At 38.1% G+C, this 25,402-nt stretch overlaps 1 protein-coding gene across 2 annotated transcripts in view; it reads right to left on the reverse strand.

Annotated features, from left to right (window-relative positions):
* Nucleotides 1-20,111: 20,111 nt before the first annotated feature.
* The window catches only part of GRHL1 (grainyhead like transcription factor 1), a 58,119-nt gene continuing 52,828 nt past the window's right edge, over nt 20,112-25,402 (reverse strand). For both annotated transcript variants that reach the window (XM_053709697.1, XM_053709695.1), the window contains exons 14-16: nt 24,285-24,370; nt 22,878-22,942; nt 20,112-21,543 (exon numbers count right to left, since the gene is read on the reverse strand). In XM_053709697.1, coding sequence (XP_053565672.1) covers nt 21,429-21,543; nt 22,878-22,942; nt 24,285-24,370 — 266 coding nt within the window. In that variant the 3' untranslated portion in view covers nt 20,112-21,428. The remainder of the gene's footprint in view (nt 21,544-22,877; nt 22,943-24,284; nt 24,371-25,402) is intronic.

Genomic DNA, 25,402 nt, shown 5'->3' on the forward strand with positions numbered 1-25,402 from the left:
TCACTCGTTGCATCTATCATAAGGTGTGGATGACTTACGTGTCCTGGTGTGAGAAACATGGATATCCTTGGCACAATGGTTAAGGTATCCAGGATTCTATCTTTCTCCAGGATGGGTTGGAGAAGGGGCTTGCCGCCAGTTCCTTAAAGGACAGATTTGGGCGTTATCTGTTTTGTTGCACAGAGAGGCTCGTGGAGCTTCCTGATATTTAGTCTTTTGACATTCTGCTCCCACCCTGGAGCTTGAACTTGGTTCTTAGGGTGTTGCAGAGTGTTCCGTTTGAACCTATGCACTCTATTGACATTAAGATTCTTTCTTGGAAGGTTCTTTCCTGTTGGCTATTGCATTGGCACGAAGAGTATCTGAGTTGGCGGCTTTGCAATGTGAGCCTCCTTATCTGGGGTTTTTCACGCTGATAAGGCTGTTCTTTCGCTTTGGTTTGGGATTTCTTCCCAAGGTTGTGTCTACCGAACATCAATCAGGAAATAGTTGTTCCTTCTTTGTGTCCTAACCCTTTTTCCCCTAAGGAGAGGTTACTTCATCATTTGGATGTGGTTCGAGCCTTGAAGTTTTATCTTCAGGGCATACGACAGGATTTCAGACAGAACTACATCATCTTTTTGTAGTGTATTCAGGGAAACGCATGGGGCAAGAAAGCCTCTCCACTCTTTGTCCTTTTGGTTGAGGAGCTTGATTTGCTTGGCTTACGAGAAAGCGGGACCATAAGCCTTCTCAGAGGATCACGGCTCATTCAACTAGAGCTGTGGCTTCTTCTTGGGCCCTTCAAGAATGAGGCCTCTATGGAGCAGATTTGTAAGGCGTCTACCTGGTCCTCCTTACATACTTTTACAAAGTTTTAACAATTTGTTTCATTCAGTGTCCTCTAGAGCTTGGGTATTTGTTTCCCACAAGTAATGAATCATGCCGTGGACTCTCTTCCTTTAGATGGAAAAAATAAAATTATGCTTACCTGATCATTTCATTTCCATTGTGGGGAGGAGAGTCCACGTCTCCCATCCGTTTCTACGGGTAGGCGGACCTAAATTTAGTTTTGTTCTTTTTGCACCATTTATACCCTGATATTTCTCTATTTTTTTGTTCCCTCGGCAGAATGACTGGGGGAATGAGGGAAGTGGGGGAGGTATTCAAGCCTTTGGCTGGGGTGTCTTTGCCTACTCCTGGTGGCAAGTTCTTAATTCCCACAAGTAATGAATGAAGCCTTGGACCTCTCCTCCCCACGATGGAAATTAAATTATCAGGTAAGAGATAATTTATGTTATTGTACCAAACACCCATAAGATATATATAGAAATATGTATTTTAGAATAAATATAACATATTCTGCTATGTGCAGAAGATTGGAATGTGGAAATATTCACATTTTCATCTCGGGTTAGCGCACTTGAGAATATCGGGTTTGCGAGCGAGTTGGGTTTAGGTTTTTTTCACTTTTTTTGCTCCATTGGACCTTCTATGGGGGAACAGGTTATCACACGCACAATATTGTAATATGACGCACGCAAAAAGTATACTTCTATCGCATAAGTGCTCTATCGAAGAGCTAAATAGCGATCCACTTGATAATCTGGCCCTTAAAGGGACAGCTCAAGTAAAAAAAAAACTTTCATGATTTAAATAGGGCACTGTATGCATCTTAATTAAACAACTATCCAATTTACTATTATAACCAATTTTGCTTTGTTCCTTTGGTATTCTTAGTTGAAAAGCTAAAACCTAGGAGGTTCATTTGCTAATTTCTTAGACCTTGAAGGTCGACCTCTAATCTGGAAAGCATTTGACAGTTCTTCACCACTATGAGGGCGTTAGTTCATGTGTTTCATATAGATAAATATTGAGCTCAGGCACGTGAAGCTCTTAGGAGTCAGCACTGATTGGCTAAAAATGCAAGTCTGTCAAAAGAACTGAAATAAGGGGGCAGTTTGCAGAGGCATAGATACAAGGTTATCACAGAGGTAAAAAGTGTATTATTATAACTGTGTTGGTTATGCAAAACTGGGGAATGGGTATTAAAGGAATTATCTAACTTTTTAAACAACACAAATTCTGGTGTTTACTGTCCCTTTAATGTTTACCTTAGCTGCATCAGGGCATAAATAATGAAAGGACGAGCCACTGAGTAGTACCTCTTACCAAAGCTCCAGGTACCGCAGGCTGAGAGACAAGGGTCTGAAGTACCCTGTGTGTAATTTGTGCCTCTGTTTCTGTTAATATAACAGCGCTGCCTGCTGTAAATAAACTACAGCTTACTAACTACAGCATGTTTGTTAGCATCACATAATTACACAGCTAGATTACAGTAAAGAAAAATTAACTAATCAAAGACCTTCAAATACTCTAATAACTTAGAGGCTTTTTTTTCAACATTGTGCTATTCAGTGCAGGAACGCATTACTTAAGGCAGAACTTGACAAATAACTTAAAGGGACAGTCTACTTAAAATTGTTATTGTTTAAAAAGATAGTATAATCCTTTATTACCATTCCCCAGTATTGCATAACCACCACTGTTATATTATATTACTTTTTAGCTCTATGATTACTCTGCTTAGATGCTCTGAGACTGCCCCTTATCTCAGTGCTTTTTACAAACTTGCATTTTAGCAAATTAGTGCTGGTTCCTGCATAACTCCATGGAGTGAACACAATGTTATCTATACTGGCACTCATGAACTCAGTACTGTCTGGCTGTTGAAAAGCTGAAAAAAAAAACAATGAGAAAAGAGACTCCTGCAGGGGCTTAGAAATAGGCAGGGATAGGCAAGCGGTGTCCGTGACTAGCCCCTCTGCAGTGTCTGCCACAACCTTAGTATATCTTTTCTTTCTGATTAAATAATAGGAATACAAAAACATAGTAGTGTGAATAAAGTTAGTGGCTTGTCAAGAGACTGCTAGGGATATTGGGTAATAAGTTATGGAATAAAGCCTGAGTGAAATACTGGATGTGTATCTGCATCTGTATAATAACACCCAGCTCTATACAAAGACACAGTAGTGACACTGGCACATGTGTATAGCCAGACAAGGGCTGGTTATAGGGTCACCTGGTATCTGCATCAGTATAATAACACCCAGCGCTATATAATGACATAGTAGTGACCCTGGCACATGAGTATAAGCCAGAGGGGGGATGGTTATAGAACCAGTGGTATCTGCATCTGTATTATAACACCCCAGCACAATACAAAGACACAGTAGTGACACTGGCACATGGTATAGCCCAGAGGTGGGCTGGTTATAGAACCAGTGGTATCTGCCATCTGTATAATAACACCCAGCTCTATACAAAGACACAGTAGTGACCAACTGGCACATGGGTATAACCAGACAAGGGCTTGTTATAGGGTCAGTGGTATCTGCATCGGTATAATAACACCCAGCACTATATTAATGACATAGTAGTAACACTGGCACATGGGTATAAGCCAGAGGAGGGCTGGTTATAGGAACATTTGTATCTGCATCAGTATAATAAACTCCCAGCACTATATAATGACACAAGTTGTGACACTGGTTCATGGGTATAGCCAAGAGGGCTGATTATAGGATCAGTGGTATCTGTATCAGTATAATAAACACCCAGCACTATACAAAGACACAGTAGTGACACCTGGCTCATGGGTCTAGCCAGAGGAGGGCTGAGTTATAGGATCATTTGTATCTGCATCATATAATAACACCCAGCACCTATATAATGACACAGTAGTGACCACTGGTTCATGGGTATAGCCAGAGGAGGGCTGGTCATAGGATCAGTGGTATCTGCATCACGTATATAAACACCCAGCACTATACAAAGACACAGTAGTGACACTGGCTCATGGGTATAGCCAGAGGAGGGCTGTTTATAGGATCAGTGGTATCTGCATCAGTATAATAACACCCAGCACTATACAAAGACACAGTAGTGACACTGGCTCATGGGTATAGCCAGAGGAGGGCTGGTTATACGGATCATTTGTATCTGCATCTGTATAATAACCACCAAGCACTATAAAATACTGTGATTAATTTAAAATGTACCTTGATGTCCTTCACTAAGGTCTGTACTTTGGAAAATGTCACCACAGCCTTTGTCTGTGTCTATCCTGGAATTAGGCAAAGGTTTATAGCGTTATAAAGTATATTAATATAACAATGTTGGTTGTGCAAAGCTGGGGAATGGGTAGTAAAGACATAATCTATCTTTTTAAACAATTAAAAATATCAAGTAAACCAAGGGTTTTAAATCACTGTGTACAGTAGACATCATAGTGCGCAAAACAACCCTTAAGAGTTACTGAACCCCAATTTTTTCTTTCATAATTCAGATAGAGCACACAATTTTAAGAAACTTTCTCATTTACTCTTTTATCATTTTTTCTTAGTTCTCTTAGTATCTTTATTTGAAAAAAGCGGGTATGTAAGCTTACAAGCTGACCCATCTTGTTTCAGCACCTGGGTAGTCCTTGCCTAATTGGTGGCTAAATGCTGCCTTAGGATCTTGATCAGCTGCACTGAGGATGATGAAAATACTGAGCCTGACTGCTGGTTGGAATTGGGGAAGTGAATGCACAGCTGTACCAGAAGTGTACACTACACAAAGGGTATAGGTGTGGCTTTTAGGAAGCAAATCAATAACACTTACTAGATATAGCTGGTGCACTTATGCCTTGGTTTATCAAGCCTAGGCTGAAGATCGGAGACAAGGGCTTTATTCAAAGAAGAATACATCACATAGATTAACGTTGGACAATATACTTTGAGCAGTATTTATATTAAAAGGTTTCCTTGGGTGCTGGTCAGTGATTGTTCTAGACCATCAAACTGAAGGGTGTAAAGAATTTATGAAAAAGCTAAATATTAGGGATGCAGGGAGTGCAAGTGGAGGATGTCGTCTTCTAATATATATTTACTTTTATTCATTTTTAAACCTCTTAAGGGACATATGACGGAATTTTTCCGTCATAAAACCAATTGAGCAAAACTGAAAGCTGTGTCCTTAAAGGGTTTAATATTTATTTACTTTTTTTTTTTTTTTAATTCCCTCTTCCCCTCCTTTCCTAGCTGTGCAAAGTGAAGCTGGAAATGTATATATAAAAAAGCACAGTTGGAAAATTCAAGGCAGCTGTACCTCTGAGGTTTGGGGGTACCATAGTTAGGAAGGAGTATTATACAGACATCCCAACCTGCAAAAACTCATTTCAGGAGGTGGCTTCACCCGCTACTGCGTCACCCACCCCCCTCCCGTCCCAGTTATATATTTGACAACTTGAAACCCTAAATAAGATAGAGACTTATCATTAAGTAGCCTTCCCACTAAAGTCACATAAAAAAAGTAGCTTTAATTGCACAAACCACATACAACAAACCTATTTTTCCAGTGATTGTACACTGTTGAATGCTTAACCTATTTTAGAATATTAAGTTTAATTACGTGCAGTAAATAAGGTAGTATTTGTGTTTTAATTGTATTAAAATCAGTGGGGGCTTTTTGGTTACTGATGCTTTAAGGGTTCTATTATGTCCCAGCAACTAAAGGCATTCCTTAAAGAAACACTTTTCGGATTTGGGCCCACATTGGATCATGGTACTTGAGTTTCAGGGAGATTTCATTCATTTGCTGGCATAAGGGAGTCGCTATTACAATCAGGGTGACTCCCTGAACTTTAAGGAGGAGTTGGGATGTCTGTATATCTCATCCACTAAAACTGCCATTGGTGCTAGGTTGGGCTTTTTTCAGCCGGTCCCAGCAGATTCAGAATATTACCATTATTATATTTATATTTAAACTGCTTGTGAAAAGGCTGCAACAAAAAACTATATTATATTTACAGTATGCTCTATTTAAATCATGAAAGAAAGAAAATATTTGGGTTTCATACAGGGCTGGATTTACAACCAAGGTACCTGTAGGAACCAGAACTTGTGGCGACATTAACAAAGATGGGTGCTTTTATTTCACTGCCGCGTGCCCATCTTAGTCAAGGTCCCCAGCTGACCAGTATTTATAATAGAGAGGTAAGCCCTCCCTATGGAGGGGTGCCTGCAGGCACATGCATTCTCTGCCTTATTATAAATCCGGCCCTGATTTTATATCACTTTAAGTAACTTGCATTTAAAAGTACACTTTTGAAGAAATTGGTAAATAAAGGATTGTTAAAACGCATAAGGCTTGTATGTTGCATAATTATATTCCTGTTTACTAAATTGCTGATTTTGTAATTTAGTTTAACCCCTTAATGACCACAGCACTTTTCCATTTTCTGTCCATTTGTGGACCAGGGCTATTTTTACATTTTTGAGGTGTTTGTGTTTAGCTGTAATTTTCCTCTTACTCATTTATGTACCCACACTATTATATATCGTTTTTCTCGCCATTAAATGGACCTTTCTAAAGATACCAATTATTTCTCATCATATCTTATAATTTACTATATAAACAATTATAAAATATGAGGAAAAATTGAAAAAAACACACTTTTTCTAACTTTGACCCCCAAAATCTGTTACACATCTACAACCACCAAAAAACACCCATGCTAAATAGTTTCTAAATTTTGTCCTGAGTTTAGAAATACCCAATGTTTACATGTTCTTTGCTTTTTTTGTAAACTATAGGGCCATAAATACAAGTAGCACTTTGCTATTTCCAAACCATTTCTTTTCAAAATTAGCGATAGTTACATAGAGCAGCTGATATCTTTCAGGAATCTCTGAATATCCATTGACATGTATATATTTTTTTTTAGTAGACAAACCCAAAGTATTGATCTAGGCCCCATTTTGGTATATTTCATGCCACCATTTCACCGCCAAATGCAAATCAAATTACAAAAAATTGTTCACTTTTCACAAATTTTTTCACAAACTTTTGGTTTCTAACTTAAATTATTTACAAACAGCTTGTGCAATTATGGCATAAATGGTTTTGTAAATTCTTCTCTGGGGATCCCCTTTGTTCAGAATAGCAGACATATATGACTTTGGTGTTGCTTTTTGGTAATTAGAAGGCCGCTAAATGCCACTGCGCACCACATGTGTATTATGCCAGCAGTGAAGGGGTTAATTAGGGAGCATGTAGGGAGCTTTTTGGGGTAGTTTTAGCTTTAGTGTAGTGTAGTAGACAACCACAAGTATTGATCTAGGCCAAGTTTGGTATATTCATGCCACCATTTCACCGCCAAATGCGATCAATTAAAAAAAAACGGTAATTTTTTCCTCAATTTTAGGTTTCTCACCTGAAATTATTTACAAACAGCTTCTGCAATTATGGCACAATGGTTGTAAATGCTTCTCTGGGATCCCCTTTGTTCAGAAATAGCAGACATAATATGGCTTTGGCATTGCTTTTTGGTAATTAGAAGGCTCTAAATGCCGCTGCGCATCACACGTGTATTATGGCTAGCAGTGAAGGGGTTAATTATGTAGCTTGTAGGGAGCTTGCGGGGTTAATTTTAGCTTTAGTGTAGAGCTCAGCCTCCCACCTGAAACATCAGACCCCTGATCCCTCCCAAACAGCTCTCTTCCCTCCCCCACCCCACAATTGTCCCCGCCATCTTAAGTACTGGCAGAAACTCTGCCAGTACTAAAATAAAAGGTATTTGGCCCTTTTAAAAAAAAAAAAAAAAAAAAGCATATTTTACATAATGTCTGATGTGTAGGATCCCCCCTTAGACCCCAACCTCATTGATCCCCCACCAAACTGCTCTCTAACCCTTCCCCTCTGCAATAATGGGCGCCATCTTGGGCAGCTGTCTGCCAGTACCCCAGTTCTTGTAACAAAATGTGCCTTTTTTTAAAAAAAATTCCCTTTCTGTAGTGTAGCTTTCCCACCCCCCCCCTCCACGAGACCAACCCCCAACCCCTTCCAGGACCTTAGATTGCATTTTACTGTATTTGTGTTTTAAAATTTTAACTTTTTTTTTCTGTAGTGTAGCGGTTCCCACCCGCTCCCCGCCCCGTGCACGCCAACCCAGCCTACCACCCCCCCGTGCACGCGCGTGCTCCTCTGTGCGCGCCCCCCGAGTCCCGCCCCCCTCCACTCCACATAGAGCACCGATGGCCGCCCACCCGCCTCCCACGTAAGCTCCACCCACCAACGATAACGTCCATCGATGTCCGGTGCAGAGAGGGCCACAGAGTGCTCTCTCGGCATCGGATGGCCAAGGGGGGTTATTGCAGGATGCCTCCATATCGAGGCATCACTGCAATAACGCGAAAGCAGCTGGATAGCGAGCAGGATCGCTTCCAGCTGCTTTCCAGACCAAGGACGTACGCACACGTCCCTCGGTCATTAACTGTATTTTTTTTGAGGACGTGTGGCGTACGTCCTTGGTCGTTAAGGGGTTAAAGGGGACACTAAACCCATTTTTTTATTTTATTATTCAGATAGCGAATTACAATTTTAAACCACTTTCCAATTTACATCTATTATCTAATTTGATTCCATTTTTTAGATATCCTTTGTTGATGGAAAGAGCAATGCACATGGGTGAGCCAATCACACAAGGCATCTATGTGCAGAAGCCAATCAGCAGCTACAGAGCCTATCTAGATATGCTTCTCAGCAAAGAGAATGAACCAAATTAGAAAATAGAAGTAAATTAGAAAGTTTAAAACTGCATGTCCTTTCTAAATCATGAAAGAAAAATGTTTGGGTTTCATGTCCCTTTAAGTATAATAGAAGCACGTTTATCATAACAGGTTTATTTACATATGAAATGCCTGGCTCCCTGATGCAGGTTAATTTAAAACAGAAAAATGACCAATAAACAGTTGGCATGGTATTAATCTGTTAATAAATCTCCAACACTGCAGATGTAATATAAGCAAAATAAAGATTCAGCTGCCTTTGATTCTGGGAAAACAACTATGTGGAAAAAGAGGCAAAACTGTCTGTGAATTGCAAAAGCTCAAATATCTCACGTTGAACCTGTTGCCGCTCTACAAATAACTGATAATAATATTAATATCATGTGTATCCTACATTGTCCCAACCCCAGCTGATGAATAGCAACTCCCTTGTATGCCATTTAAGTGACTGTTCTTTTTAATGTATAAGTCAAAGGTTAAAAAAGCCAAATATTAAAGTTGATTCAGACACTTTCCATTAGAGCATACTTAGTTAGACTCAGAAGGGTGCACTTGCCTTAAGAAATAAATGGCATCAGTGACTCAAACATTGTTTGTAACATTATTTTACATAAAGTCAATCTCCTGAGCCTACCTAAATATTCTCTCATGGAAAGATCTGTTTCAACAAAGGAAAGCAAAACATAGGGCAAACTTTCATGAAATATTTAGATTGTGTGTTTTATTTAAATTGATTGTTTTATTGGAATCATGAAAGTTATATTTTGACTTCTGTGCTCCTTTAACCCCTGTGCCAATTGGACGTAGGTACTATGTCATACAGTACTTTGCCCAGTGCAGTGGCGTCACTAGGGGGTGCAGGGGCTGCGGGCCGCACCTGGATGACACCACAAAAAAAAATAAAAAATATTTTATTGAAATTCAAAGAAATACAATGTAGAGATGCATAGATTTTTTTTATTAGAGGGGCCGGCATTTGTGAACATTAGTGGGACTGGGGAAGTTGTAGACACTTAATTTTTTTTGCCCCTTGAGCCAGTGCTGCAATTTCAACAAATAGTTTTCCCAGCTGCTTTTGCTTGTTTGTACTTGCTCCTCCCCTGCCCAATTTCACTATGAATGTTGTGGGCGTGCCGTGGGGCTTGCGAAGTTGCACTGCTAGCCTAAACCTGCCTGCCTATCTGTGCCCGCTGCTCAGTGACATGTGGAGCAGTGGAGTCACTCACTGCTGTCTCTCTAAATGGGAACTGGGAAATCGTGAGGGGAATGCCTGGCACCTGACCGCATGACTTTCTGACACTAAAGTGAAGGAGCCATGTATGATGCCCACCAGACCGGTACGGTTACGGTACACTAAGTGCACACTGAAGAAGTAGGAGGGGAGGGTGGGCAGAGTGCAGAGGTGATTGGCCATAAGAAGCGTTAGGCACGCGGCCCAGGGCTGTGTACTGACAGACTTGGAACAGAGTCAGAGAGCAGAATTTTCATAGTTTGCGCGCCTAAACCTTTTCTTCAGTGATTTTAGAGTGCTCTGTTTATCTTTCATTTGATGATCTGCTGAGCCAGGGAGCAGCTCTAGGCATAAGCTTTATACTTAATGCAGTGCAGTTTACATATTTTGTATGTGTCTCAGTGTTTTTGTGTGTGTGTCTAAGTGTTTGTGTGTGTGTCAGAGTGTTTTTGTGTGTGTGTTTTTGTGTGTGTGTCTGAGTGTTTGTGTGTGTCAGAGTGTTTTTGTGTGTGTGTTTTTGTGTGTGTGTCTGAGTGTTTGTGTGTGCATCTGAGTGTGTTTTTAAGTGTGTCTGAGTGTTTGTGCCTGTGTTTTTGTGTGTGTCTGCTTTCTGGGGGGGGTGGTGACACCATAACTTACCGCACCGGGTGACACCAACCCTAGTGACGCCACTGGCCCAGTGCACTGTGTTGATGTAGTACCTATGTTTAACAAAGATTCTCATTTTGTGGTCCCTGCTGTCAGCTTAGACAGTGGAGAATGAAGCTGGGGGCAGAAGTCATCTGCCTTCATATGGTAAGGGAGCACTGATCATGCACTGATTTCACTGTGTCACTCTCTGTAATGATCCTGCCAGTTGGGGCGCTGAGAGGGAAGGTGGGAAGTGGGTGGGCAGCCCGGTGGAGGGGAGAATAGAGGGCAGGGTTCCCTTCACTATGGAAAAGCTTTACGAAGGGGAGAGGGAAGGATGGGGCACTACACTATGGAACAATATTGGCTGCAGGGGGGCTCTACACGCCAGATAATGGTGTCTGTCAGCCACTACTTGTTTGTTTTTTGTGTTTGTTTTTTTTAAACAGCGTATGTTGCAACCTCCTAAGTTCCCACACAGTGAGTGAAAACTTCAGAGGTGGAGTAACACGCTACTTGCAGAGAGCAGAGAAACACAACATCAGGATGTCAGCTGTTTGACGCTTTGATCGTGTTTGAAGTTAGTAAGTCCGCCCGTGTGCCCTTCGAAATATATTATTTCTTAGAAATAATCTTCCTTAGCTCCTCAAGTGGTAAAAATCTCTCAAGCTGAATTTTCTACGTTTTTGTACAATATTGAGTTCTATATTTTATATTTTATTCATGACAAAATCATTTTAAACATAAGTAAAATACAATTGAAATGTTGTTGTTTTTTGTCGTGTTTGGAATGCAACAAGACTGCTTGTTATGCTGCTAAGAAACCATACTGATGCTAGATCATTGATTACAGTTTGTTTACCTCCTTCAGCTGACGTTTTACAGTTAACAGCTATTAATATAGGTTAGCTGGCAGTATGTTTTTGTACACACCCAAATGATATTGTCTGCTAAAGTTAGCTGGTAGACTATCAAGGACATTTTACTACACTGTATTAAGTCGCTGAAGCAGCTTTGCCTATTTATATTAAAATCTGATGAAACAAAACTTTTATTATTTTACTGCTTTGAAAAAATTAATATTATTCTTGGATGTCTTTAAATTTTATCTTATTTTCACCTATATAGCTATACTAGGTATGTAGTGTTGAACTGTCAATGCTCTTAGTTATATCTCTCCTCTCTCTCTACCTCTGTTCTCTCCTCTGTTCTCTCTTCTCCCTCTATACTCTCCATCTGTTTTGTCTCCCTCTCTCTCTTCTCCCTATGTTCTCTCTCCCTCTGGTCTTTCTTCCTCAGTTCTCTCTCCCTCTATCTCTCTCTATCCCTCTATTCACTCCCTTTATTCTCTCTCACTCCCTCTTTCTCAGTTCTCTCTCTTTAACTTTTCTGTCCCCATTATTTTATAAATACTAAACTTTACCCTTGGTTTTTGGGCATAGGGCATGATTGGGGGGGGGGTTGGGAGGGGTTCATGTAAATAAGTAGGGGGGCATCAAATATACTCTTGGCCTTCATGCCACCTAGCAACACCCCTGCTCATTGGTCAGTTATCTTCAGCTGTTGATTGAAAGGATTGGAATGACATGAACATAATGATAGAAACAGTGATGTAATCAAAGCACACATTAGCCTGAGAATAATATGCAGGTGCAGTTTTAAACAAGTATATTAGTTTTTTGTGAATATTGAAGATAAGTGTAAAAGGTAAGTCTTTATAAAGTAAGAGAGGTCACATTATTAATTCCAAAGCCACCAGTACTTGAGCTCACTCATTTAAGTGCTATTAAACTTAAATTTTAGTTTCCCAAACAAAAATAGAATACTGAACTGTAATGCAAAAAATAGCAACATATGTTCATAATTTATTTTGATTAGTTTTGCTGTAAAATATATTCCCTTAGTTGTAAACAATTTAATTGTCACTCATTCCTTAGAGAAGCTAAAAGTGTAATTCTGCAACCTAAGTATGCTGCAAATTGTCTGAACCAGCTACATACCAGTGATTACCCTTAGCAGGGCACAAACTTATTTACAGCTAATCGGCTGCAATTAATGGAGGTAATACTCAGCAGCAATAGTAGTAGTTTTTTGCACAATTTGACATATTTTACAAATCATTAATAAGTGACAGTTTTAGATGCTTTTAAACCATGTATTTTGTATGTTGGTCTTTGGGAATTCAGTACTTCTTTGCTGATATATATTATGCAACCCAGAGAGGTCAAACATCCCCTGCCACTGGCAAAACTCACAGGTCTGGGTGCTCACCGGACACAGACAGCTGTGTTTACATGATGCATCCAGTGAACCAGGCAGTTAACACAAAACAAGCCTGGGTTCAAGGTCCGTAAGGAAAAGTCAGATAAAAATATCACATACAACACATAAATATTGAGCACTGGTTAAGATGCACCCAGCTAGGTATAAGGCAAAAATAAAGAGTTGGTTATAGCATTTGGTTAAATGGTGACTGGCCCAGACACCCCATTGAGTCATATTCTTACCTGGGCTGCTAGCCTACCACTACACATGCTAGCTTCAAATACACTGAAATGCAAAGAAGGTTGTCAAAGCCGTATGTCATTTTCTAGTGGCATTTCCTGGACTATCTCGCACATGCCCTGCTTCAGTGCTATTATCGTTATAACAGGAAAGGGTTGCTACCTAATTTACAAGTTGGTAGCCATACAGAAAAGTAATTCTCATCTTTCCTCCCTTTGGTTCCATGATTTGATATGACCTCTGCTGTACCTGTAAAGGTTTGAGATATTGAGAGCTTTTAAATATCTAGCTGCCACTGAGTGTTAATTTTTTAAATCAATTTTACTGTACAACCAGTTAAAAACAGAACAGCCCAGTTCAATACTGACAGTCAATCTCACTGTCCAGCACTTTCCTTCTTTACTCACATGCACGCTGCAGGGGCCTGCAACCCCAGAAATCAATAGAAAACCAGGAGCACTGTGGATTCAATTCAAAGATTCAATTTTATTCCAGCATAGAGGGAACAAGTAATGACTAAGTTTCGGGCCTTCTGCCCTTAGTCATGTCAACTTGTTCTCTCTATGCTGGAATAAAATTGAATCTTTGAATTGAATCCACAGTGCTGCTGGTCTTCTGTTTTTATATTCAGTTCAATACTGGCCACATGGCAACCCTAATCTTTGGAATAAATAAAATAGAACAGTGAGTTCTCCTGGATGATAATCTCTGCTGTGGCCTTTTCAGCCTTAGTAAACATTATTAAATGGACACTTAGCTGCAAAAGAAATGCTCTGTGTTAAAGTGTCAGGTACTTACCTGGTATCCCACATGCAGTGGTCCGGGAGACGCTGCTCCTGTTCCAAGGGAGACGCTGAAGCCCGCTTCCCTGGTCTCAGCATCCCACATGGAGGAACTCCAGGGCCAGGTTTCTGCTGTAACTGCAGATCCTATCTAGGCACTCACTGCCTAGTTTTTAATGTCCTAATTACCAGAACGCCCACCTGGAGGCCTTAGGTGTGCGAGTTCCTATAAAAGCTCACTCAGCCCATCACCCTGGGCTGTTATTGCAAACGTACCTCATCCCTGAAGCTTGGCGTTCTTACCTTGTACCTGTGTATGCTCACCTGGTTCATGAAAGCAAAGCATACTTACCCGATACCTGTGTATGCTCATCTTGTTATAGAGACCAAGCATACTTACCTGATACCTGTGTATGCTCATCTTGTTACAGAGACCAAGCATACTTACCTGATACCTGTGTATGCTCATCTTGTTACAGAGACCAAGCATACTTACCTGATACCTGTGTATGCTCATCTTGTTACAGACACCAAGCATACTTACAATAAACACAATACCTGTGTTTATTGTGAGGAGGTTCTGGTAGATCCGCCTGCTCAACTGCTAAATAATAGAAGTAAATTCGTTGTTTATAATTATATGTTCTATCTAAATCATGAAAGTTTAATTTTGACTTTACCGTCCCTTTTACATAAGAACTTTACACATCTGCATTGAAATAAGGCATTCCTTTTTTTTTAAGTAATACCTGTAACAGGATTTAAATTACAACACAGTTTATCCACTAAACCTGGGTATGAACGCCTATTACCCATTGATTAGAATTAGCATTTTGTGCTGAGCCTATGGGCTCCATTTATCAAGCTGTGGCTGTAACTTTGCAGCCAATAGTTTTCTTAACCGCTATGACACCTCTGAACTGATGGTAAGTGCAGGCAGCACATTGCTTCCCACTCACCTCAAACACGGGCAGACAGGTTCCCTGGTTAAGAACCTTGTCTACCCGCTCAATGATAAATGGACATACGTCATCAATTGGGCAACAGTTCAACATTCCTTGGCCCTTAAAAAAATCAAAATCCCACTCCAGGACTAAACCATTACATAATTACAATACAAATTAATTAGACATTAAGAAGATAAGCACAGCATAGATTTATATAGAGAAATACAATCTAATGTTTTAGAGCATTTTATGGTTGCACTTTTCCTTGCATATAACACTGTTTCACCACAGCAAAAAGGTTTGGCCAGAACCTAACACCAGCTAAACGGATTCCGTTAAAAAACTGTCACTGCTGCCGATTTATAATTTTTTTTAAAAAATCAGCTCTTGTAAAACTTTCTAGCAGTTTTTATTCAGTAAAGTAATTGTACTGGTTTAGAATTACTGGAATTTGCAAAGATGCCATTAAGATGTACACTTCAAACAAGGCAGATCATTTGGAACATTTTGTGGTTCTTGTGTAACTAATTATTAATATATCAGAATATGTTGGATTATGGTTTATAAAACAGTACAACAATCTAAGCACATCAAACCTTATTCTTGAAAGTTATTTATTACTAATTTATAATGCTTTAGTTTTGTGATTTTTGCCTTTGGATTTTCATATAAGCTTCTGAGTTTAACATTTCTCTTTCCTTCTTTAGTAGATTTCTTTGTCACTGTATTATGAGAACAATGACAAAAGTAAATAAAACGTTGCTATAATATATAAAAATACATTCTGGCATATTGTTTTAATTTTATCTGGAACTGGAAATTTAGCAAAGACACAAGCAGAGATATGTAGACAATAGGGCTGATTTATCAAATGTCTGTTCGACATGATCTGCTCAGTGGATCATGTCCGACAGACATCGCTGAAAACCGACAGCATACGCTGTCAGTATTTAACATTGCACAAGCAGTTCTGGTGAACTGCTTGTGCAATGCCCCCCCCCTGCAGATTTGCAGGGGGTGTCAATCAAACCGATCGTACACGATCGGGTGGATTGATGTCCGCAGCCTCAGAGGCGGTGGACCAGTTAAGGAACAGTGGTCTTAAGACCGCTGCTTCATAACTGCTGTTTCTGTCGAGCCTGAAGGCTCACACTGGAACAGGGGCATCAGCCCTTTAATAAATCGGCCCCATAGCCTCAAGCCAAGTGGTGTTTAAAAAGCGTTAGTTATAAAAAAAAAACACACAAAAAAAACCACCAAATGCTGTTTGATGGTTTCAGTAATAAAATAAGCCATGTATAAAAGTTTCCTTGACAAAACAGAGAAACCCATAAAACTATATAAAACAAGTAACTCTCGACAAAGTCATCTTTGTAAGAAACAAGCTTTAGACAGGTGAATGTAAAGCGGTCAGTTTTACATAATAGACAGACACACAGTCAGATGAAGGGCAGCTGTAGGCTCTAGGGACTGATCAAATATTCTGCTTGGGCTAGAGCAGTGTAGGAAGGAGTACCAAAAGTTGCAGCTCTTCAGTAAACTTTACTAGATACATATCCAGCAAATCATTAATGGTGGATTCCAGAACTGAAAGCTGTCTGAGCCCTCTGCATAAAAGAAAAGGGTAGTAGAGCAGGATCTCCAAGTGACCAAGAAATGGAGTCAATTGTCACTAGCTTTAGACATAGATAAGCTGTTAAAGCAGTAGTTTAGCATGTACTGCACTACCCCAGGAGCCGGAGATTGTTGAGCACCGGAAAGTAGGCCACCACCAGTCTCAACAGCCAGATTCAGTGAGCCAATAGTGTCAGCACACTAAGTATAACATTGTTATAACCAGGAGATACTTTTGCAGCAGTATCTGACAGCCAGAATAAAGGACAGTGTAGCAATCTGGAAACAACCAGCAGATTATAAGGAGCCTCTAGCATTGTGACCAAACCTGGCCACTACCTGGAAAACCTACACCACTCCACATTTCTTGATGATTTTAATGGGATTTGCATGTGCTATAGCCCAGAGATTTCTAATCACACTTGTTTATTGATGCAGAGGATGTGTTTTGCTATGGGGCTTACCTTGAGAGAGAATGGAGTGCAGAACCATGGACCACTGAGAGGGCGCAGAGAGGTTTTACTAAAAATCTTTGTTGGAACTCTTCCCCATTGTTGTAGCTTTTGAACTTGGGGAATGCAGATTGCTCTACCGGTCTGTTGATAAATTGTTTCTGTATTCTCCACTTTCCAGCAAGACATGTTCCTCAGGTCTGCAATGTTATGGATGATGTCCTGTCAACATTCAGATAGTTGGCGGCTCCTGCTCATCCATGTCCATCTTTTCGTTAGAAGTTAGTGAACTCTGGCATTCCATCTTGCCCTTAGTTCAGACATCTGGCACCTTCAACTTGGTTAGCATATGTGAGGCATTGGTACTTTCCTAGGTGCGGGTCTGAGGGTGCTCCTCTTGGGTGAGTGATGGGCCAAACAGCTCATATTGTGTTACCTCTGTCTTGCAGGGTGTTGTAGCAATGCTCCTCACTGTCGATGAGCTTACGCCTACAACCACATCTGCAGGGGTTATAGTTTAGGTCTTGTTTGATGTCATCCTGAATTAAGACTTACTATTTTTCCATGATGTTCCTATTTAAAGTTCAAGTGCCTGCTATAATAAAGCAATATGTGCAGTATTTTATCCAACTCTGTGTCTGTGTAATCCCTAATACATTTAGATGCACCATGATAAAATCCACATAAAACCTGAAAAAGTTAAAGGTTAATTACATTGGTTTGAATTGAGGGTAATGACACAATCTGATGCAGTGCTCACTCGCAGCCAAAAAGTTAATCAGGTAATATCCATTTCATTTAGAAAATACATCAGCACACACTTGTGGCAACTCTAGGGACAGCACTCAAACTGGAGAATGCCTGCTTAGTGCTCACAACCATCAGCACAGCACATACAAAATGCTACCAGCACAGTGCAGAGTAAAAAAAAAAAATGTGTTCAAGTATACTATCCACAAGTGAGTAGTACGAGTAGGAATACGACTGATCCTGGCAGTTCTGCCAGTTGAGCTACTAGGATCTAAAATGGACATGATTCAGATAGAGCATACAATTGTAAACAACTTTCCAAATTACTTATATTATCTGATTTGCTTCATGCTCTTGGTATCCTTTATTGAAGAAGAAGCAGCAATGTACTACTAAGTGCTAGCTGAATACATTGGATGATCCAATAATATGAGGCATATACGTGCAGCCACCATGCAGCAGTGCCTGAGAATACCTAGGTATCCTATTCAACAGAGGATATTGAGAGAACAAAAAATATTAGATAATAGAACTAAAATGGAAGGTTGTTTAAAATCGCATGCTGTATCTGAATAATGAAAATTGTTTTTTATGTCCTTTTAATTCCTATGTATCCTCAGTGCTTTACTGGTGTGAAAGGAAAGATCCAAACAAGTCAAAGTCCAATTAGGGGCTACATATAGTTTTGCCTTATACTAAAGCTGGATTTTTTTTAATTTCTTTTTAATCAAGTAATGATTAATGTAGAAAATTTCCTGCAACTTTCATAACCTACAAAGAAAACTTGCAAGCGTGCTGTCTTCTTGAATGGTAGATTGAGAACAGTGAACACACAAGAAAGCACTGCATGTCCCTAATGCTTTACAATGCTTTAACGGGGAACTCCTATTTTGTCTTCCTTTCCGTTTGCATGTAAATACCTATACTGTAACAAGCTTGGAGAGACTTGAGGGAAGGGACGACTGTTCTCAATGCACCTATCAAGATACACACGTCCAACACACAACAGAAAGAATGTGATCCAAATACTTGCTAATACAGAGAGAAATAGTGCAAAATATTTTTTTTGGAGCTTATATTGCAATGTATAGGTTTCTTCTTCACACTCAGAGCTCAGTATAGCAAGATACATGGATTTCAAGCTAAAATGTACTTAGCGGAGAGCTTTATATCATCAGGACGTAAATGAGCCCTCCATCCACTGGCAGAATTGTTAGTCAATAATTAAAAATACCAACAGATTTCAGAAAAAAGAAATGGAAAATGTATTTGTTTGTAGAAAAACAACAAACATCAGTCCATAATATAAAAATACATTGCATAATAGAACAATGATACAAAAGACACATATATTACTGCTATATGACAAATTGTAAAAGCATAGAACACTACATTATTATTCTTTAGTACATATAGATGCAAAAATTATTTTATTTGCACAAAGGATCGTTCATGTCCTCGAGTCTAACTTTACAAACATAATTAAAAACAGATCCAATATATAAAATATATTAATATTGAAGGAAAAACAAAACAGCAAAGTTGTTTGCCATCGTTTTATACACTTTCAAAATGATATAATACAGACAGCTTAACAGAGGAAGATTTGTAGAGAGAACTTTAAGTATTATGGTAAAAAGTGCTGGTTAATCTCTTTTCATAAAAAATGCACATTTCAAGCCATCAAAAAAATGGCGTAACAGGTTAAGCGATACCAGTTCTTTTGTATTGTAGTAACTGATGCGTGTTCTACTTTTTTCCTTACACTGTCCATGTTTCAAGATGGACAACCTGGTCATAAATATTTGTGCGTCTATGAATAAAGGTGTATTTAGCAGACAGTAGTAAATTTGATTATCCAATTTTATTTCTTTTTGATTGTTAAAAATGGCGTGTTTTATGGCACAATAAAATACAGGACATATGTGGGGACCGGTGGCTACATCCATATGCCACTACCGATTGGCTTACTAGTTGTGCCTGGCTCTGGAGTGGGAATGTAATATGGCTCCTCAAAAATTTAACTACAGGTTTAATCCCTTTGCAGAGATTTTTTTATGCATAGTTTGCAACAAACATTTGTTTCATAAAAACGTTCCAATAAATTATAACATTTTATTAAAGCATTAAAATGCCCCTATAAACGTATATTTAGGCACTTTGGGTTTGTTTTTTGTTAGCTCTTTAGGATTCTAACAAGGAGTAAACCTTTCAAAGAAAACAAGTTATGAAGTTTATTTTTAGTATACTTAAGTCTAGATAAAAATACAATTGGATGTGTTTTATCAGGATTGTGTGTAAATTAATTGGTTTTATGTTACATAAACTTGAATCCGCAGTGGTTAAGAATGGCTCTTGGTTCCAGAACCTTTGTGCATAAAATGTTGTAACCTGCACCTCTCCGGTTTCTAGGACGACAATCTGGGCAGGCAGGTTGCCTAAGGTAAAAGTTCCCTCTGCCTTTCCTAAAGGGATATGAGACCCTTGAAGACATTGAAGATTAATGCATGAGTTTGTCCCACTTTATTTCCTATTATATGTAACTATAAATATAGCCATGGTATACTCATCATTGTCTAATGATAATAAGATATCCCACACAAGAGCCATCACATTTGTTTTTTTTAATATAAACAAAACCTATAAAAAAAACCTGACAATATCTTGTCTATATCTTATATAGGACGTTTAAGAAGGGTTTACAAAAGCTTATATCCCAAAAAGAATACCATATTTACATACTTCTTAATTCCATATATTATATATGCAATAAATGCATGACTATGTACAGATTTACACTTATATTGCACTTCATATATACATTTCAGCTTCACAATCATTGGATTCACTAACTAAAACCAACTTCTTGTTCTTCATAGGCAAGGCAGTTATTTGTGGAACAAATTAATTGTTTTACACAGTGTTGCAGACCCAGTGTTTAGATTGTGGTTTGAGGTTTTAAAGGAACATTACACTGATAAAAAGATATTACAAATATGAATACTGTTTAAATGCACAAAATAATTCGCGCATGAAGGGTTTAATAATTGATTTAAATCCAAAACTTAAATGTAATTAGGGACAGATTGCTCACTGGCTAAACAGCAGCTTTGATCTTAAAATGCCCCATGTTAATATAAAAAAAAACTATAACTTTAATGTTCCTTTAAATGCAACTCAAATATTTTAGTTTTTTTAAATAAAAGCAGCTTAAGAGAAACTCTGCTTGCATTAAAGAGCAGTTATGACATTAAAATAGCTCAGGCCACCTTTATATAAAATATTCACTTTGTTCACTAGCAAGGTAAAATAAAAATAGCTCTATCAAAGCTGCCCATACTTGTTCTACAAAGCACAAATCATAAATATAACAATTTAAATAGAAAATTAAAAAATGTTCCAGAGATGTTTTTTGTTAACATAATAGCCAATCCCTGAGCCTGCCCGATGGGGACAGCAGTGTACTTAAATAATCAAACAGTCCTTTTTCTAGGCTTCGTGTCGGCTTGGGCCTAGTGTGGCACTACAGAAGCGGTGACAGACATACAGCTAAAATGGAGGCATGCCGTTTAATGCATAGAAATTACTTTTTGTGTCTACTTATAGATGTGCCAAAAATATGGGCAAACAAGAATAAAAAAATACATGAAGAAAACCAAGAGGAGGCAGCACTGCTAGTTGGGCCCTCAGAAGAATAAAACCTAGAAGCTCCTTGAATGGAATCCAGGAATAAGGTTTTGCAGAAATATACAGCCATCCCATATCATGTAAGTAAGCGCTTTCCTAGCCAGCCACACTCAACACTTGCGGTGACCATTGTAGAGCAGGTACAGACAGACGGGCTTTCCCATAAGGGATATTATCTTGACCTGCAGGGCAAAATGCGAATGTACTGCATAAACAGTCAAGTTGCGCAGGCTGAGTTGTTATATTTCTGTGAGTGTAAGTTTATAAGATCCACCGGACTCTTCAATCTGTAGTTGGAAAGTGTCTTCATTTGAATAGTGCTTGATAATATTGTCATCCATATTAACTAGGATTCTAAAAAAATAAAAAAAAAAGAATAAAAAAAATATACATATAGTAACTGAAGAGAGCTTTGCAGGTTAATGAAAACAAAAGCTTACTTCTAGCTATACAACGAATCATGCTCAAAATGGTTTATTATTGTACAATCAAACCATCTTTAGATAAATATCTTCTGCTTTAGTTGTAAAACTAATTTACAATATATTAACGTTAAAAATGGTGTCTGCTTTAAGGGAAAAGAGTGCAAGCACTATGCACTCAGGGAGGTTACTGTACACGCACAACTGCCAAAGAACTTACACTCCTATAACTAAATGATTGACAGGGCCACCAGACATGGAGTGGAAAAGTTAAACCATTTACTAGAAGTTTATTTTAAAGTGGTTTTACTATATTCACTATATCTTTAAAAAAAAGTCTATTTTTAGATGTGCTTAACTGATTACATCTCAACCCTAAAGACAGATTGTTCAGTAGTGAATATAGAGAAGTCTGTCGGTGGAAAGCGATAAACTGCACAGGCATAACGAAGATATAAATATACTTAGTACCATCTGTTTTCATGACAGCAAATTATGTATTTCAGAAAACAATATGTACTAATGTATGCACTTCATACATATTGTATGTGAAGGAGTTTTTATTTTAAACCCAGTATATTTATTTTAATAAAATGGTATACCTTTTTCCCAGCTGCAGAATACTCTCTTGCAATTGTTTATTTTCTTAGTGATGTAAAGAGCAGTACAAGCCCACACCAGTTACTAAAAGCGCCCAGCCTCAGCTAAACAGGGGGAAAAACTGAGTATGCACTGAGTAAGCAGGGAAATTCTGTACAACTGAAACAAAAAAACGTTTATAGCAACAACAATGCCAATTCAGTGTTTACATTGTACAGAGTTCCCATAGTGAGAAACAGTACATGAAGTTTGTGCTCTTGGTTTGCCAACACTAGGGGGCGCTCATTCGCTGAAAGATATGGAGTGGGCAGTACAGGTTCACATTTGTTTTACCAACGGCTTTGTAAATAATAATAATAAATAATAATAATAATATAATAATAATAATAAATACAGAATTAATTTTTTTTTAGCTTTTTCAAAGGAAACAGCCAGCAGCAGGAAAAAAAAAGATAGGAACTTTAATTAAAATAAAAATACTTCCACAATGTTTAAAATAACAAAAACAATCCTACACATACTAGGTCTAGACAATACATAGATTTGTGTGGTTTTTCTGAAATACATTCTTTACTATCACTCTGTGCTGTTTAACAACGTTTGCTTTAGCTGAAGACAATTTTACATTCGTTATATCCTTTACTAAGCACTAAATAAAATACGTACCCTTTTTTACATTTCTTGAAGATCTTTCCAATTTTTTCAAAAGGGACCTCATATTTTTCTGACACCTACAAAACCACAGAGATTTTTAAATATATCTACAAATAAAAAAAACTATCAGAGAGCTATGCACATTGCTAAGCACATGAAACATACATTTCACGATTCAAACAGAGCATTTAATTTAAGGGGGAAAAAAATAAAAATTCCAATTTACTTCTATGATCAAAGTTGCTTCGTCTGTCTCATGGTACCTTTTTTTTTTTTAAGAGCATACCTAGGTAGATGGTGTGCACATCTGGAGCATTCCACAGCAGCAACACTGCTGCCATCTAGTGCTATTTCAAATATATAGCATTGTTAAAAATATTCTTGCAAAACGGCTGCCATATAGAGCTCTAGACGTGCACACTGCTGAGCCTATATGGGTGCTTTTCAACAAAGGACAACAAGGGAGCAAAGTGAATTTTATAATAGAGCATACAATTTCAAAAAAGTTTTAAAATTACTTCTATCTGCATCATAAAAGAAAAATGTGGAATGTTGCTGACCATCTCAGCAACATGCTAAACATAAACAGATTTGATGAGTGTTATTTTTGTCATTAGCGGATATTTGTTCACATAAAGGAAAAGTAATAAATATTTCCAACAGGTTCTGCCCAAATGAAAGTCTTCTAAGGAACTAGGAAGTTACATTTGTATGTAATAAACAGTAAGTACTAGAGCAGTAGTTTTTGTATTTGAAAAACTAATTGTGCACTTTTAGGTAGAAAAGTATTTAAGAGATGATGACACTAAAGGTCACTTATGTTTATTTTAAGGGTCAGGAAAGGATGAAATGTTACTTTATACTGCTCCCCTAGTAAAACATGTATTTACAGTACAACAAGGAAATAAAACTTATAATAAAAGTTCCTAAAGAAAATGCTCTAATGTACACATCTGATGAGCCAATGACAAGACCTACCTTGGTATGATATTCAATAAAGGATACCAAGAGAATTAAGTCAATTTGATAATACAAGTACATTGAAAAGGCTCTTAAAACAGATTTTTGTTGTTGCTTTTTTAAACATTCATGTCCTTTTAACTGTGTAAAACAAGCAAATGACAAACAATGACTAAACTCAGAATCCCATAAATAAATTCTGGAGTCACGACTCCTGCAGCCATTTTTGGTGAGAATGCTTAGGAAATATTTCTATATAAAGTGTTTAAATGTAAATACCAAGATTATTTGAATTAATGTACACAGCTCATTACACAAGAGTCACTTATATTAATTTCCATGTCCTTATAAAACGTATTTACCACAGGATGGAAACACTTAGCGTGTTCATATTAAGTAATACCACACACACGTAACCACAGCTTATATCGATTCCCTATAAAGATGAAAAATACTTACAGCCTCCATTAAACCTTTCAGAGATGGTGCCTTCAGCATAAGAGCGTCAAAGACCTCTTCCGCCTCTCTTCTAACATACAGCAGCACTACAAGAAACCAAAACCAGGACATGAATAAAAAACAGTTGTAGAACTTGGGAAACTATGGGAAAATAAAGAGCCGGTATACAGATGTTACAGACAGCAAGATAGAAAATTCAGCTAAGTAGTAAGGACATTGGAGAGGGTTAGACCACATTATTTGAATATGTTAAACTATTTTATTAAAGAAAAGGTGGTTAGCTCTAATCTACTTAAATGTAAACGAACAGGAAGAGCTTAACTAAGTAACAAAAGCAATATTTAAAAAAATATATTATGTAGGAATATTGTTTATTCAACAAAGAAAAAAAAACATAATTTATGTAAGAACTTACCTGATAAATTCATTTCTTTCATATTAGCAAGAGTCCATGAGCTAGTGACGTATGGGATATACATTCCTACCAGGAGGGGCAAAGTTTCCCAAACCTTAAAATGCCTATAAATACACCCCTCACCACACCCACAATTCAGTTTAACGAATAGCCAAGAAGTGGGGTGATAAGAAAAAAGTGCGAAAGCATATAAAATAAGGAATTGGAATAATTGTGCTTTATACAAAAAAATCATAACCACCACAAAAAAGGGCGAGCCTCATGGACTCTTGCTAATATGAAAGAAATGAATTTATCAGGTAAGTTCTTACATAAATTATGTTTTCTTTCATGTAATTAGCAAGAGTCCATGAGCTAGTGACGTATGGGATAATGACTACCCAAGATGTGGATCTTTCCACACAAGAGTCACTAGAGAGGGAGGGATAAAATAAAGACAGCCAATTCCTGCTGAAAATAATCCACACCCAAAATAAAGTTTAATGAAAAACATAAGCAGAAGATTCAAACTGAAACCACTGCCTGAAGTACTTTTCTACCAAAAACTGCTTCAGAAGAAGAAAACACATCAAAATGGTAGAATTTAGAAAAAGTATGCAAAGAGGACCAAGTTGCTGCTTTGCAAATCTGATCAATCGAAGCTTCATTCCTAAACGCCCAGGAAGTAGAAACTGACCTAGTAGAATGAACTGTAATCCTTAGA

The sequence above is a fragment of the Bombina bombina genome, chromosome 4 (genome assembly GCF_027579735.1).
Source record: "Bombina bombina isolate aBomBom1 chromosome 4, aBomBom1.pri, whole genome shotgun sequence".
Taxonomy (NCBI): domain Eukaryota; kingdom Metazoa; phylum Chordata; class Amphibia; order Anura; family Bombinatoridae; genus Bombina; species Bombina bombina.